Source organism: Hirundo rustica, unplaced genomic scaffold (assembly GCF_015227805.2).
Source record: "Hirundo rustica isolate bHirRus1 unplaced genomic scaffold, bHirRus1.pri.v3 scaffold_546_arrow_ctg1, whole genome shotgun sequence".
In the NCBI taxonomy this organism is placed as follows: Eukaryota; Metazoa; Chordata; class Aves; order Passeriformes; family Hirundinidae; genus Hirundo; species Hirundo rustica.
Genome location: NW_026690589.1, coordinates 1 through 14,171, shown reverse-complemented (window position 1 = coordinate 14,171; position 14,171 = coordinate 1). Strand labels below are relative to the sequence as shown.

Sequence of the window (14,171 nt, the reverse complement as noted above, 5' to 3'; positions counted from 1 at the left end):
TCCCCAATGCTCCTGTCCCTTGTCACTGTCACTGTCCCTTGTCACTGTCACTGTCCCCAATGCTCCCGAGCCTTGTCACTGTCACTGTCCCTTGTCACTGTCACTGTCCCCAGTGCTCCTGACCCTTGTCACTGTCACTGTCCCCAATGCTCCCGAGCCTTGTGACTGTCACTGTCCCTTGTCACTGTCACTGTCCCCAATGCTCCCGAGCCTTGTCACTGTCACTGTCCCTTGTCACTGTCACTGTCCCCAGTGCTCCCGAGCCTCGTCACTGTCACTGTCCCCAGTGCTCCCGAGCCTTGTCACTGTCACTGTCCCCAATGCTCCCGAGCCTTGTCACTGTCCCCTGTCCCCAGTGCTCCTGAGCCTTGTCACTGTCACTGTCCCCAGTGCTCCCGAGCCTTGTCACTGTCCCTTGTCACTGTCACTGTCCCCAATGCTCCCAGGCCTTGTCACTGTCACTGTCCCCAGTGCTCCTGAGCCTTGTCACTGTCACTGTCCCCAAAGCTCCTGACCCTTGTCACTGTCACTGTCCCCAGTGCTCCCGAGCCTTGTCACTGTCACTGTCCCCAAAGCTCCTGACCCTTGTCACTGTCACTGTCCCCAGTGCTCCTGAGCCTTGTCACTGTCACTGTCCCAAATACTCCCGAGCCTTGTCACTGTCCCCTGTCCCTTGTCACTGTCACTGTCCCCAGTGCTCCTGTCCCTTGTCACTGTCACTGTCCCCAGTGCTCCCGAGCCTTGTCACTGTCCCCTGTCCCCAAAGCTCCTGACCCTTGTCACTGTCACTGTCCCCTGTCCCCAAAGCTCCTGACCCTTGTCACTGTCACTGTCCCCAATGCTCCCAGGCCTTGTCACTGTCACTGTCCCCAGTGCTCCCAGGCCTTGTCACTGTCACTGTCCCCAGTGCTCCCAGGCCTTGTCACTGTCACTGTCCCTTGTCACTGTCACTGTCCCCAATGCTCCCAGGCCTTGTCACTGTCACTGTCCCTTGTCACTGTCACTGTCCCCAAAGCTCCTGAGCCTTGTCACTGTCACTGTCACTGTCCCCAGTGCTCCCGAGCCTTGTCACTGTCCCCTGTCCCTTGTCACTGTCACTGTCCCCAAAGCTCCTGACCCTTGTCACTGTCACTGTCCCCAATGCTCCTGAGCCTTGTCACTGTCACTGTCCCCAGTGCTCCTGTCCTTTGTCACTGTCACTATCCCTTGTCACTGTCACTGTCCCCAGTGCTCCTGAGCCTTGTCACTGTCACTGTCCCCAGTGCTCCTGACCCTTGTCACTGTCACTGTCCCCAGTGCTCCTGAGCCTTGTCACTGTCACTGTCCCCAATGCTCCTGAGCCTTGTCACTGTCACTGTCCCCAAAGCTCCTGACCCTTGTCACTGTCACTGTCCCTTGTCACTGTCACTGTCCCCAGTGCTCCTGAGCCTTGTCACTGTCACTGTCCCCAAAGCTCCTGACCCTTGTCACTGTCACTGTCCCTTGTCACTGTCACTGTCCCCAGTGCTCCTGAGCCTTGTCACTGTCACTGTCCCCAAAGCTCCTGACCCTTGTCACTGTCACTGTCCCTTGTCACTGTCACTGTCCCCAGTGCTCCTGAGCCTTGTCACTGTCACTGTCCCCAAAGCTCCTGACCCTTGTCACTGTCACTGTCCCCAGTGCTCCCAGGCCTTGTCACTGTCCCCTGTCCCCAATGCTCCCGAGCCTTGTCACTGTCACTGTCCCTTGTCACTGTCACTGTCCCCAGTGCTCCCAGGCCTTGTCACTGTCCCCTGTCCCCAATGCTCCCGAGCCTTGTCACTGTCACTGTCCCCAAAGCTCCTGACCCTTGTCACTGTCACTGTCCCTTGTCACTGTCACTGTCCCCAGTGCTCCTGACCCTTGTCACTGTCACTGTCCCTTGTCACTGTCACTGTCCCCAATGCTCCCAGGCCTTGTCACTGTCACTGTTCCCTGTCCCCAAAGCTCCTGACCCTTGTCACTGTCCCCTGTCCCCAGTGCTCCTGAGCCTTGTCACTGTCACTGTCCCCTGTCCCCAAAGCTCCTGTCCCTTGTCACTGTCACTGTCCCCTGTCCCCAGTGCTCCTGAGCCTTGTCACTATCCCTTATCCCCAATGCTCCTGTCCCTTGTCGCTGTCACTGTCCCCAGTGCTCTTGAACCTTGTCCCTGTCCCCTGTCCCCAGTGCTCCCAGGCCTTGTCCCTGTCCCCTGTCCCCAGTGCTCCCAGGCCTTGTCACTGTCACTATCCCCAATGCTCCTGACCCTTGTCACTGTCACTGTCCCCAGTGCTCCCAGGCCTTGTCTCTGTCCCCTGTCCCCAGTGCTCCCAGGCCTTGTCACTGTCACTATCCCCAGTGCTCCTGTCCCTTGTCACTGTCACTGTTCCCTGTCCCCAAAGCTCCTGACCCTTGTCCCTTGTCCCTTGTCTCTGTCCCTAATGCTCCTGTCCCTTGTCACTGTCACTGTTCCCTGTCCCCAAAGCTCCTGACACTTGTCCCTTGTCCCTTGTCTCTGTCCCTAATGCTCCTGTCCCTTGTCACTGTCCCTTGCCCCTTGTCCCCAACACTCCTGTCCCTTGTCCCTGTCCCCTTTTCCGCAGCACTCCCGTCCCGTGTCCCTGTCCCTGGGGTCCCTCGTCCCCTGGCACTCAGCACCCCAAACTCCCGAGCTGTCTCCCCCGGAGGTTTTGGGGTGCCCCTGACGGCTCTGTCCCCCCAGGAGGGGCCCCCTCGGGGTCCAGGGCAGCCCCCGGCTCCCCAAGGTGCCGCGGGTGAGCCTGGAGCGCCTGGAGCTGGACCTGGAGCTGGACCCCGCGCAGCCGCCCGTGTTCCGCATCTTCCCGGGGCCCTCGGCCGAGGAGTTCAGCGTCATCGTCATCGAGCAGGGGACACCGGGGACGGCGGGGACGGCGGGGACGGCGGAGACAGCGGGGACACTGGGGACAGCGGGGACAGCGGAGACAGCAGGGACAGCGGAGACAGCAGGGACGGTGGAGCTACACGGAGCCTTCCCTGTCAAGGTGAGCGTCCCCAGTGTCCCCTCCAGTGCCCACTGTCCCCTCCCTGCCCAGGTGAGCGTCCCCCGTGTCCCCTCCCCATCCTCAGTGTCCCCTCCCAATCCAGGTGAGTGTCCCCAGTGTCCCCATCCAGGTGAGTGTCTCCTCCCTTGTCAAGGTGAGTGTCCCCAGTGTTCCCTCCCCATCCCCAGTGTCCCCTCCCAGTTCAGGTGAGTGTCCCCTGTCACACTCCCCATCCCCTGTGTCCCTCCCCATCCAGGTGAGTGTCCCCCGTGTCCCCTCCCCATCCCCTGTGTCCCCTCCCAATCCAGGTGAGTGTCCCCAGTGTCCCCTCCCCATCCTCAGTGTCCCCTCCCAATCCAGGTGAGTGTCCCCAGTGTCTCCTCCCTTGTCAAGGTGAGTGTCCCCAGTGTCCCTATCCCCAGTGTCCCCATCCCCAGTGTCCCCTCCCAGTTCAGGTGAGTGTCCCCAGTGTCCCCCCCCAGTTCAGGTGAGTGTCCCCAGTGTCCCCTCCCAGTCCAGGTGAGTGTCCCCAGTGTCCCCTCCCTTGTCAAGGTGAGTGTCCCCAGTGTCCCCTCCCAGTCCAGGTGAGTGTCCCCAGTGTCCCCTCCCTTGTCAAGGTGAGTGTCCCCAGTGTCCCCCCCCAGTTCAGGTGAGTGTCCCCAGTGTCCCCTCCCAGTCCAGGTGAGTGTCCCCAGTGTCCCCTCCCTTGTCAAGGTGAGTGTCCCCAGTGTCCCCTCCCCATCCCCAGTGTCCCCTCCCCATCCCCAGTGTCCCCTCCCTTGTCAAGGTGAGTGTCCCCAGTGTCCCCCCCCAGTCCAGGTGAGTGTCCCCAGTGTCCCCTCCCTTGTCAAGGTGAGCGTCCCCCCTCCCTGACCGTGTCCCCCCACGCAGGAGGAGCAGCAGGAGTCGCCCATTGGGGACACCGGGGACACCGGGGACACCAAACCCGTGGCGCTGCTGCCGCTTCCCCTGGCGGAGCCGGGCCCCGTCCCGGGCTCCTCCCCCGGCCCGGGGCTCCCGGTGGTCCCGGAGGGGCTCCCGGTGGTCCCGGCCATCCCGGGGGTCTCGTGCTGCCGCGTGTGCGGCCAGGCCGGGGCCGTGGTGATGTGTGACCGCTGCCAGCGCTGCTTCCACCTGCACTGCCACCTGCCCGCCCTGCAGGACGTGCCCAGGTACGGGATCCGCCGGGATCCGCCGGGATCCGCCGGGATCCGCCGGGATCTGCCGCCCCTGAGCTCCTCCCTGGGCCTGGGTTCCACTGCACTCTGTCATTCCCGAGTCCCAAAGTGTCCCTGGGATCCACTGCCCTGTGTCACCTCCCACTGCCCCGTGTCACCTCCCTGAGTGTCCCAATGTCCCTGGGATTCGCTGCCCTGTGTCACCTCCCCGAGTGTTCCAATGTCCCTGGGATCCACAGCCCCGTGTCACCTCTGAATCCCAAAATGTCCCTGGGATCCACAGCCCCGTGTCACCTCTGAATCCCAAAATGTACCTGGGATCCACAGCCCCATGTCACCTCTGAGTCCCAAAATGTCCCTGGGATCCACTGCCCTGTGTCACCTCTCTGAGTGTCCCAAAGTGTCCCTGGGATCCACAGCCCTGTGTCACCTCTGAATCCCAAAATGTCCCTGGGATCCACAGCCCTGTGTCACCTCCCCGAGTCCCAAAGTGTCCCTGGGATCCACAGCCCCGTGTCACCTCTGAATCCCAAAATGTACCTGGGATCCACAGCCCCATGTCACCTCTGAGTCCCAAAATGTCCCTGGGATCCACTGCCCTGTGTCACCTCTCTGAGTGTCCCAAAGTGTCCCTGGGATCCACAGCCCTGTGTCACCTCTGAATCCCAAAATGTACCTGGGATCCACAGCCCCATGTCACCTCTGAGTCCCAAAATGTCCCTGGGATCCACAGCCCTGTGTCATTCCCAAGTCCCAAAATGTCCCTGGGATCCACTGCCCTGTGTCACCTCCCTGAGTGTCCCAAAGTGTCCCTGGGTTCCACTGCCCTGTGTCACCTCCCTGAGTGTCCCCAAATGTCCCTGGGATCCACAGCCCCGTGTCACCTCTGAGTCCCAAAGTGTCCCTGGGATCCACAGCCCTGTGTCACCTCCCTGAGTGTCCCCAAATGTCCCTGGGATCCACAGCCCCGTGTCACCTCTGAGTCCCAAAATGTCCCTGGGATCCACAGCCCCGTGTCACCTCTGAGTCCCAAAATGTCCCTGGGATCCACAGCCCCGTGTCACCTCTGAGTCCCAAAATGTCCCTGGGATCCACAGCCCCGTGTCACCTCTGAGTCCCAAAGTGTCCCTGGGATCCACAGCCCTGTGTCACCTCCCTGAGTGTCCCCAAATGTCCCTGGGATTCGCTGCCCCGTGTCACCTCCCTGAGTGTCCCCAAATGTCCCTGGGATTCGCTGCCCCGTGTCACCTCTGAATCCCAAAATGTCCCTGGGATCCACAGCCCAGTGTCACCTCCCACAGCCCTGTGTCACCTCCCTGAGTCTCAAAATGCCCCTGGGATCCACAGCCCCATGTCATTCCCAAGTCCCAAAATGTCCCTGGGATCCACTGCCCCGTGTCACCTCCCCAAGTCCCAAAATATCCATGGGATCCACTGCCCCATGTCACCTCCCTGAGTGTCCCCAGATGTCCCTGGGATCCACTGCTCCGTGTCACCTCCCTGAGTGTCCCAATGTCCCTGGGATCCACAGCCCTGTGTCACCTCTGAGTCCCAAAATGTCCCTGGGATCCACAGCCCTGTGTCACCTCTGAATCCCAAAATGTCCCTGGGATCCACAGCCCTGTGTCACCTCTGAGTCCCAAAATGTCCCTGGGATCCACAGCCCTGTGTCACCTCTGAATCCCAAAATGTCCCTGGGATCCACTGCCCCATGTCACCTCCCACTGCCCTGTGTCACCTCCCTGAGTGTCCCAAAGTGTCCCTGGGATCCACTGCCCTGTGTCACCTCTGAGTCCCAAAATGTCCCTGGGATCCACAGCCCCATGTCACCTCCCCAAGTGTCCCAATGTCCGTGGGATCCACTGCCCTGTGTCACCTCCCTGAGTGTCCCAAAATGTCTCTGGGATCTACTGCACTGTGTCTCCTCCCCAAGTGTCCCAATGTCCCTGGGATCCACAGCCCCATGTCACCTCCCTGAGTCCCAAAGTGTCCCTGGGATCCACTGCCCTGTGTCACCTCTGAATCCCCAAATGTCCCTGGGATCCACTGCCCTGTGTCACCTCCCTGAGTGTCCCAAAATGTCTCTGGGATCTACTGCACTGTGTCTCCTCCCCAAGTGTCCCAATGTCCCTGGGATCCACAGCTTCATGTCACCTCTCAGAGTCCCAAAATGTCCCTGGGATCCACTGCCCCGTGTCACCTCCCCGAGTGTCCCAATGTCCCTGGGATCCACTGCCCTGTGTCACCTCCCCGAGTGTCCCAATGTCCCTGGGATTTGCTGCCCCGTGTCACCTCTGAATCCCAAAATGTCCCTGGGATCCACAGCCCCGTGTCACCTCCCACAGCCCTGTGTCACCTCCCTGAGTCTCAAAATGCCCCTGGGATCCACTGCCCCGTGTCACCTCCCCAAGTCCCAAAATATCCATGGGATCCACTGCCCTATGTCACCTCCCCAAGTGTCCCAATGTCCCTGGGATCCACTGCCCTGTGTCACCTCCCACTGCCCTGTGTCACCTCCCACTGCCCTGTGTCACCTCCCTGGGATCTGCTGGGACCCTTTGGATTCTGGGATCTCCTGTCCCTGATCCCTCTGGGAATCCCCCACTGACCCCAAGTCTCAGGGGATCCCCCACCCCCAAGAGCCTTGGGGGTCTCCAGGTGCTGATCCCATGGGATCCCATTCCCAGTCCCTGACCCGTGGGAGTTTCCAGGTGCCCATCCCATGGGATCCCATTCCCAGTCCCTGACCCGTGGGAGTTTCTAGGTGCCCATCCCATGGGATCCCATTCCCAGTCCCTGACCCGTGGGAGTTTCCAGGTGCCCATCCCATGGGATCCCATTCCCAGTCCCTGACCCGTGGGAGTTTCCAGGTGCCCATCCCATGGGATCCCATTCCCGATCCCTCAATCCCGGACCACGGGGGGTCTCCAGGCGCCAATGCCATGGGATCCCATTTCCAGTCCCATGGGATGCTATTCCCAATCCCATTCCCAGTCCCTTGATCCCAGACCCCTGGGGGGTCTCTGGGTGCCGATCCCATGGGATCCTGTTCTTGTTCCCAGTCTCATGGGAATCTCCAGGCACCAATCCCATGGGAAACCATTCCCGATTCCATAGGATCCCATTCCCAATCCCTGGATCGCAACCCCCCGGGGGTCTCTGGGTGCCGATCCTATGGGGTCTTGTTCCCGATCCCGTGGGGTTCCATTCCCAATCCCATGGGGTCCCGTTCTCAATCCCATGGGGTCCCATTCCCTATCCCATTAGATCCTTTTCCAATCCCATGGCATCCCATTCCCAATCCCTGGATCCCAGGCCCCCAGGGGTGTCCAGGAATCAATCCCATGGGGTCCCATTACAGATCCCATGGGGTCCTGTTCCCGATCCCATGGGGTCCCATTCCCAATTCCTTGGGTTCCCATTCCCGATCCCATGGGGTCCCGTTCCCTATCCCTATCCCATGTCTCATTCCTGATCCCTTGGGATCCCATTCTGATCCCATGGGGTCCCATTCCCAGTCCCTGGATCCCAGACCCCCAGGGGTCTCCAGGCACTGATCCCATGGGGTCCCGTTCCTGACCCCGCGGGATCCCGTTCCCTGTCCCATGGGGTCCCGTTCCTGACCCTGTGGGATCCCGTTCCCTGTCCCGTGGGGTCCCATTCCCTGTCCCATGGGATCCCGTTCCCTGTCCCACGGGGTCCCGTTCCCTGTCCCATGGGATCCCGTTCCCGATCCCGTGGGATCCTGTTCCCTATCCCGTGGGATCCCGTTCCCTCTCCCGTGGGATCCCGTTCCCTATCCCGCGGGATCCCATTCCCTGTCCCATGGGGTCCCGTTCCCGATCCCGTGGGATCCCGTTCCCGATCCCGTTCCCTGTCCCATGGGATCCCGTTCCCTGTCCCATGGGATCCCGTTCCCTGTCCCATGGGATCCCGTTCCCTGTCCCATGGGATCCCGTTCCCGATCCCGTGGGATCCCGTTCCCGATCCCGTTCCTGACCCCGCCGGATCCCGTTCCCGCAGCCCCGAGTGGACGTGTTTGCTGTGCCAGGAGCTGTCCCCGCCCAGCCCGGCTGCGGAGCGCGGCCCCGCGCACAAACTGAGCCCCCAGGACCAGCAGGTGAGAGCGGGGCGCTCCCGGAGGGATCCTCCCGCTCCCGGTGGGATCCTCCTGGTGGGATCCTCTCACTCCTGGGTGAGATCCTCCTGCTCCCGGTGGGATCCTCTGGCTCCCGGTGGGGCCCTCCCGGCGGGATACTCCCACTCCCAGTGGGATCCTCCCGCTCCCAGTGGGATCCTCCCAGTGGGATCCGCCCGCTCCCGGAGGGATCCTCCCACTCCCACTGGGATTCACCCGCTCCCAGTGGGATCAGCCCACTCCCAGAGGGATCCGCCCGGGTGGGATCCTCCTGCTTCCGGCAGGATCCTCCCGCTCCCACTGGGATCCTCCCGCTCCCGGTGGGATCCTCCCACTCCCAGAGGGATCCTCCCGCTCCCACTGGGATCCTCCCGCTCCCGGTGGGATCCTCCCGCTCCCAGAGGGATCCTCCCGCTCCCACTGGGATCCTCCTGCTCCCACTGGGATCCTCCCGCTCCCACGGGGATCCTCCCGCTCCCACGGGGATCCTCCTGCTCCCGGAGGGATCCTCCCGCTCCCACGGGGATCCTCCTGCTCCCACTGGGATCCTCCTGCTCCCGGAGGGATCCTCCCGCTCCCGGTGGGATCCTCTCGCTCCCGGGTGGGATCCTCTCACTCCCGGGTGGGATCCTCTCACTCCCGGGTGGGATCCTCCCGCTCCCGGCGGGATCCTCTCACTCCCGGTGGGATCCTCTCACTCCCGGGCGGGATCCTCCCGCTCCCGGCGGGATCCTCTCACTCCCGGGCGGGATCCTCCCGCTCCCGGTGGGATCCTCTCGCTCCCGGCGGGATCCTCCCGCTCCCGGTGGGATCCTCTCGCTCCCGGGCGGGATCCTCCCGCTCCCGGCGGGATCCTCCCGCTCCTGGGTGGGATCCTCCCGCTCCCGGCGGGATCCTCTCACTCCCGGGTGGGATCCTCCCGCTCCCAGTGGGATCCTCCCACTCCCGGCGGGATCCTCCCACTCCCGGTGGGATCCTCCCGCTCCCGGCGGGATCCTCCCGCTCCCGGTGGGATCCTCTCACTCCTGGTGGGATCCTCCCGCTCCCGGTGGGATCCTCCCGCTCCCGGCGGGATCCTCTCGCTCCCGGGCGGGATCCTCTCACTCCCGGGTGGGATCCTCTCACTCCCGGGTGGGATCCTCCCGCTCCCAGTGGGATCCTCCCAGTGGGATCCTCCCACTCCCGGCGGGATCCTCCCACTCCCGGTGGGATCCTCCCGCTCCCGGCGGGATCCTCCCGCTCCCGGTGGGATCCTCTCACTCCTGGTGGGATCCTCCCGCTCCCAGTGGGATCCTCCCAGTGGGATCCTCCCACTCCCGGCGGGATCCTCCCACTCCCGGGCGGGATCCTCCCGCTCCCGGTGGGATCCTCCCGCTCCCGGCGGGATCCTCCCGCTCGCGCCGCCCCCTCACCGCGCCCGCCCCGCAGAGGTGCGAGTTCGTCCTGCTGGAGCTGCTGTGCCACGAGCCCTGCCGGCCCCTGCAGCGCCTCTCCAGCTCCCCGGTGAGCCCGGCGGGACGGGGGCCCGCGGGATCCGCCGGGATCCGCCGGGATCCGCTCCCGCGCCCGCCCCCTGACGCCGCCGCCCGCCCCCGCAGGACGGCCGCGACGCCATCGACCTGACGCTGATGCGGGCGCGGCTGCAGGAGAAGCTGAGCCCGCGCTACCGCAGCCCCGAGGAGTTCGCCCGCGACGGCTGGCGCCTGCTCCGGCAGTTCCACCGCCTCACCGAGGTCCGGGAACGCCCCGGCGTGGAGAGGGGGCGGTTCCCGGCGCGCGGGGTCCCAGCCCCTCTGGAATTCCCGGTTTTTCTTTCGCCCTCCAGGACAAGGCGGACGTCCAGTCCATCCTGGAGCTGCAGCGCTTCCTCGAGAGCCGCCTCAGCGCCGTCTTCGGGGACCTGAAGTTCTCGTGGCTCCTGGCGGATCCCGAGGAACCCCTGGAGCTGTCGCCGGGGTCCTGATCCCTCCTCCTGGGGGGCTGGAACCCCTCCCGTGACCCCGATTTCCCCGTCCCTGCCGTCCCGGCTCCCCCCCTCACGGTTCTGGTTTCCCCCCCGGATCCTGCCCCAGAGCCTCCCAGGACACGGGGACGTCCCTGTTCCCTGTTCCCGGGGTCACGTGGGAAAATAAAACCCTGGCTCGTCCTGCTGGACTCTTCCTCGTTTCAGGGCTTGGGTTTCACCTGGATTTCCAGGATTCTCCCTGATTTCAGTTCTTACTTTTCACCTGGATTTCCAGGATTCTCCTTCATTTCAGACCTTGGTTTTCACCTGGATTTCCAGGATTTTCCCTCATTTCAGTTCTTGGTTTTCACCTGGATTTCCTGGATTTTCCCTCATTTCAGTTCTTGGGTTTCACCTGGATTTCCAGGATTCTCCCTCATTTCAGGGCTTGGGTTTCACCTGGATTCTCCCTGATTTCAGTCCTTGGGTTTCACCTGGATTTCCAGGATTCTCCTTCATTTCAGACCTTGGTTTTCACCTGGATTTCCAGGATTCTCCCTCATTTCAGTTCTTGGGTTTCACCTGGATTTCCAGGATTCTCCCTCATTTCAGTTCTTGGGTTTCACCTGGATTTCCAGGATTTTCCCTCATTTCAGTTCTTGGGTTTCACCTGGATTTCCAGGATTCTCCCTCATTTCAGTTCTTGGGTTTCACCTGGATTTCCAGGATTTTCCCTCATTTCAGTTCTTAGGTTTGACCTGGATTTCCTGGACTCTCCCTCATTTCAGTGCTTGGGTTTGACCTGGATTCTCCCTGATTTCAGTTCTTGGTTTCCACCTGGATTTCCAGGATTCTCCCTCATTTCAGTGCTCGGGTTTCACCCGGATTTTCCCTCATTTCATTTCTTGGATTCCACCTGGATTTCCAGGACTCTCCCTCATTTCATTTCTTGGTTTCCACCTGGATTTCCAGGATTCTCCCTCATTTCAGGGCTGGATCCCCCCCCCGCGCCCCCCATTTTCCGTTCTGCTGCCCCATCCGTGCCGTGCCCCCCCTGGAGCTGGACTGGGAGCTGCTGGGGTGGAACTGGGGCGGGCGGCACCGGGAGGGGAGGGGCCGGAAACTGCTCCCAGTGCAGCCCCGGGGCCGGCAAAGATGGCGGCGCCCATGAGGAACATGGCGGCGCCCATTGCGGGGAAGCGGCTCAAGCTCCGCCCCCGGCGCAGGATTGGCTGGCGGCAGCCGGAGAGAGCCGAAGTGTTCCGGAAAAAGCCGAGGGGCCGAAATCGTTGCTTTTCGGAGCTCCTCGCTCCGCCTCCTTTTCCGGAAAAAACCCGAAGAGTTCCGGAAACAGCCGAAAGGGGGCGGGGCGGTGTCGAAGCACCGGAACGAGTCGATTTCTTCCGGAAGAAGTCGAAGCGCCCTCGGGCCCGCCCGAACCTTTCCGGAAAGTCTCGAGCGGCCCCGAACCGCCCCTTCCGGAGCCCCCCGAGCCCCCTCCCCGCCGCCTCCCTCCCTTCCGGAGATCCCCGAAGCCATTCCGGAACCTCCGGAAGCGCTTCCCAAGCGGCGCCTGCGAGCCCGAGGCCGTTCCGGAAGTTGCCAGACCACTCCGGAGTTTGCCGAGAGATTCCGAAGCCCTCCGGAGGTTCTCAAAGCGATTCCGAAGACCGGCGAAGATCGCCCGGCGGTTCCGGAGCGGTTCCGGAGAGTCCCGAACCGCCTCCCTCTTTCCGGAGATCTCCGGAAGGTTCCGAGCGGCTCCGGACGCCCCCGAGACCGTTCCGCAAAGTCCCGAGGCGCTTCCGGAAGTCGCCAGGCGCCTCCGGAGGTTCCCGAAGCGGTTCCGGAAACTCCCGAAGCTGCTCCGACGCAATTCCGGAGCTTGGCGAAGCCATCCCGGAAGTTGCCGAGCGGTCGTGAAGCGGTTCCGGAGAGTCTCGAGCGGCTCCGGAAGTTGCCGAGCGGCTCCGGAAGTTGCCGAGCCGGCCGGCCCTCAGCGCTCGCCCCCGGCCCCCGTCGCCCCCGGAGCCCCCGAACCGGAGCCGCCCCCGGCCCGGCCCCGCTCCCTCGGCCCCGGGGCGGGCCCGGACCCGCGCCGGCCCCGGCCCCGCCGCCCCGGCCCGGCAGGATGATCAAGCTCTTCTCGCTGAAGCAGCAGAAGAAGGAGGAGGAATCGGCGGGCGGCACCAAGAGCTCCAGCAAAAAGGCCTCGGCCGCGCAGCTCCGCATCCAGAAAGGTGTGGGGGGAGGCGGCGGGCACGGGCTGGGCCCAGCGAGGGCCGCAGGCTGGGCCCAGTAAGGGCCGCAAACTGGGCCCGGCAGGGCCCTCGTGGCGGGCGGGGGCTGGGCTCGTTAACGGCCCCGTGAGGGTCCGGTACCGGTTCCGGTAGGGCCTCAGTGGGGGCCGGTACTGGGACCGATGGGGCTCGGGTACTGGTCCCAGTAAGGGCTCGGTGAGGGGCAGGTACTGGTCCCGGTAGGGGTCACACGCTGGTCCCGGTAGGGCCTCACTGGGGGTCACATACTGGTCCCAGTAGGGCTCACTCACTGGTCCCAGTAGGCGTCACACACTGGTCCCAGTAGGCGTCACACTCTGGTCCCAGTTAGGCCCCAGAGGGAGAAAGGTACTGGTCCCAGTAGGGGTCACACACTGGTCCCAGTTAGGCCCCAGTAAGGGTTACACACTGGTCCCAGTAGGGCTCACTCACTGGTCCCTTCAGGGGTCACACACTGGTCCCAGTTAGGCCCCAGTAAGGGTTACACACTGGTCCCAGTAGGGCCTCATTGGGGGTCACATACTGGTCCCAGTAGGGATGACTCACTGGTCCCAGTAAGGCCTCAGTGGGGCTCATGTACTGGTCCCAGTTAGCCCCAGAGGGAGGCAGGTGCTGGTCCCAGTAAGGATCACTCACTGGTCCCAGTAGGGGTCATACACTGGTCCCAGTTAAGGTCACTCTCTGGTCCCAGTAAGGGTCAAACTGGTCCCAGTAAGGGTCACTCACTGGTCCCAGTAAGGGTCACTCACTGGTCCCAGTAGGGGTCACACACTGGTCCCAGTAAGGGTCACTCACTGGTCCCAGTAGGGGTCACTCACTGGTCCCAGTAAGGGTCACTCACTGGTCCCAGTAGGGGTCACTCACTGGTCCCAGTAAGGGTCACACACTGGTCCCAGTAGGGGTCACACACTGGTCCCAGTAAGGGTCACACACTGGTCCCAGTTAGGGTCACTCACTGGTCCCAGTTAGGGTCACTCACTGTTCCCTGTAGGGGTCACACTGGTCCCAGTAAGGGTCACTCACTGGTCCCAGTTAGGGTCACACTGGTCCCAGTAGTGGTCACTCACTGGTCCCAGTTAGGGTCACACACTGGTCCCAGTAGGGGTCACTCACTGGTCCCAGTAGGCGTCACTCACTGGTCCCAGTAGGGCTCACTCACTGGTCCCAGTAAGGGTCACACACTGGTCCCAGTTAGGGTCACTCACTGGTCCCAGTAAGGGTCACACACTGGTCCCAGTAGGGGTCACTCACTGGTCCCAGTTAGGGTCACTCACTGGTCCCAGTTAGGGTCACTCACTGGTCCCAGTAAGGGTCACTCACTGGTCCCAGTTAGGGTCACTCACTGGTCCCAGTAGGGGTCACACACTGGTCCCAGTTAGGGTCACTCACTGGTCCCAGTAGGGGTCACGCACTGGGCCCAGTAAGGGTCACTCACTGGTCCCAGTAGGGGTCACACACTGGTCCCAGTAAGGGTCACTCACTGGTCCCAGTTAAGGTCACGTACTGGTCCCAGTAGGGGTCACACACTGGTCCCAGTAGGGGGCAGGTACTGGTCCCATTAGAACCCCGGTGGAGGTCAGGTACTGGTCCCAGTTAAGGTTGGGTACTGGT

At 62.8% G+C, this 14,171-nt stretch overlaps 1 protein-coding gene across 1 annotated transcript; it reads left to right on the top strand.

Moving 5' to 3' along the window:
- Positions 1-2,719: 2,719 nt before the first annotated feature.
- Positions 2,720-10,482, top strand: LOC120748113 (transcription intermediary factor 1-beta-like; the record flags this gene model as incomplete). The annotated part of the gene is made up of 6 exons (XM_040054191.1): positions 2,720-3,020; positions 3,912-4,192; positions 8,222-8,318; positions 9,765-9,839; positions 9,935-10,069; positions 10,162-10,482. Coding segments are annotated over 6 exons (1,027 nt in total), but the record flags the coding sequence as incomplete, so codon positions are not given.
- Between the last annotated feature and the right edge of the window lie 3,689 nt (positions 10,483-14,171).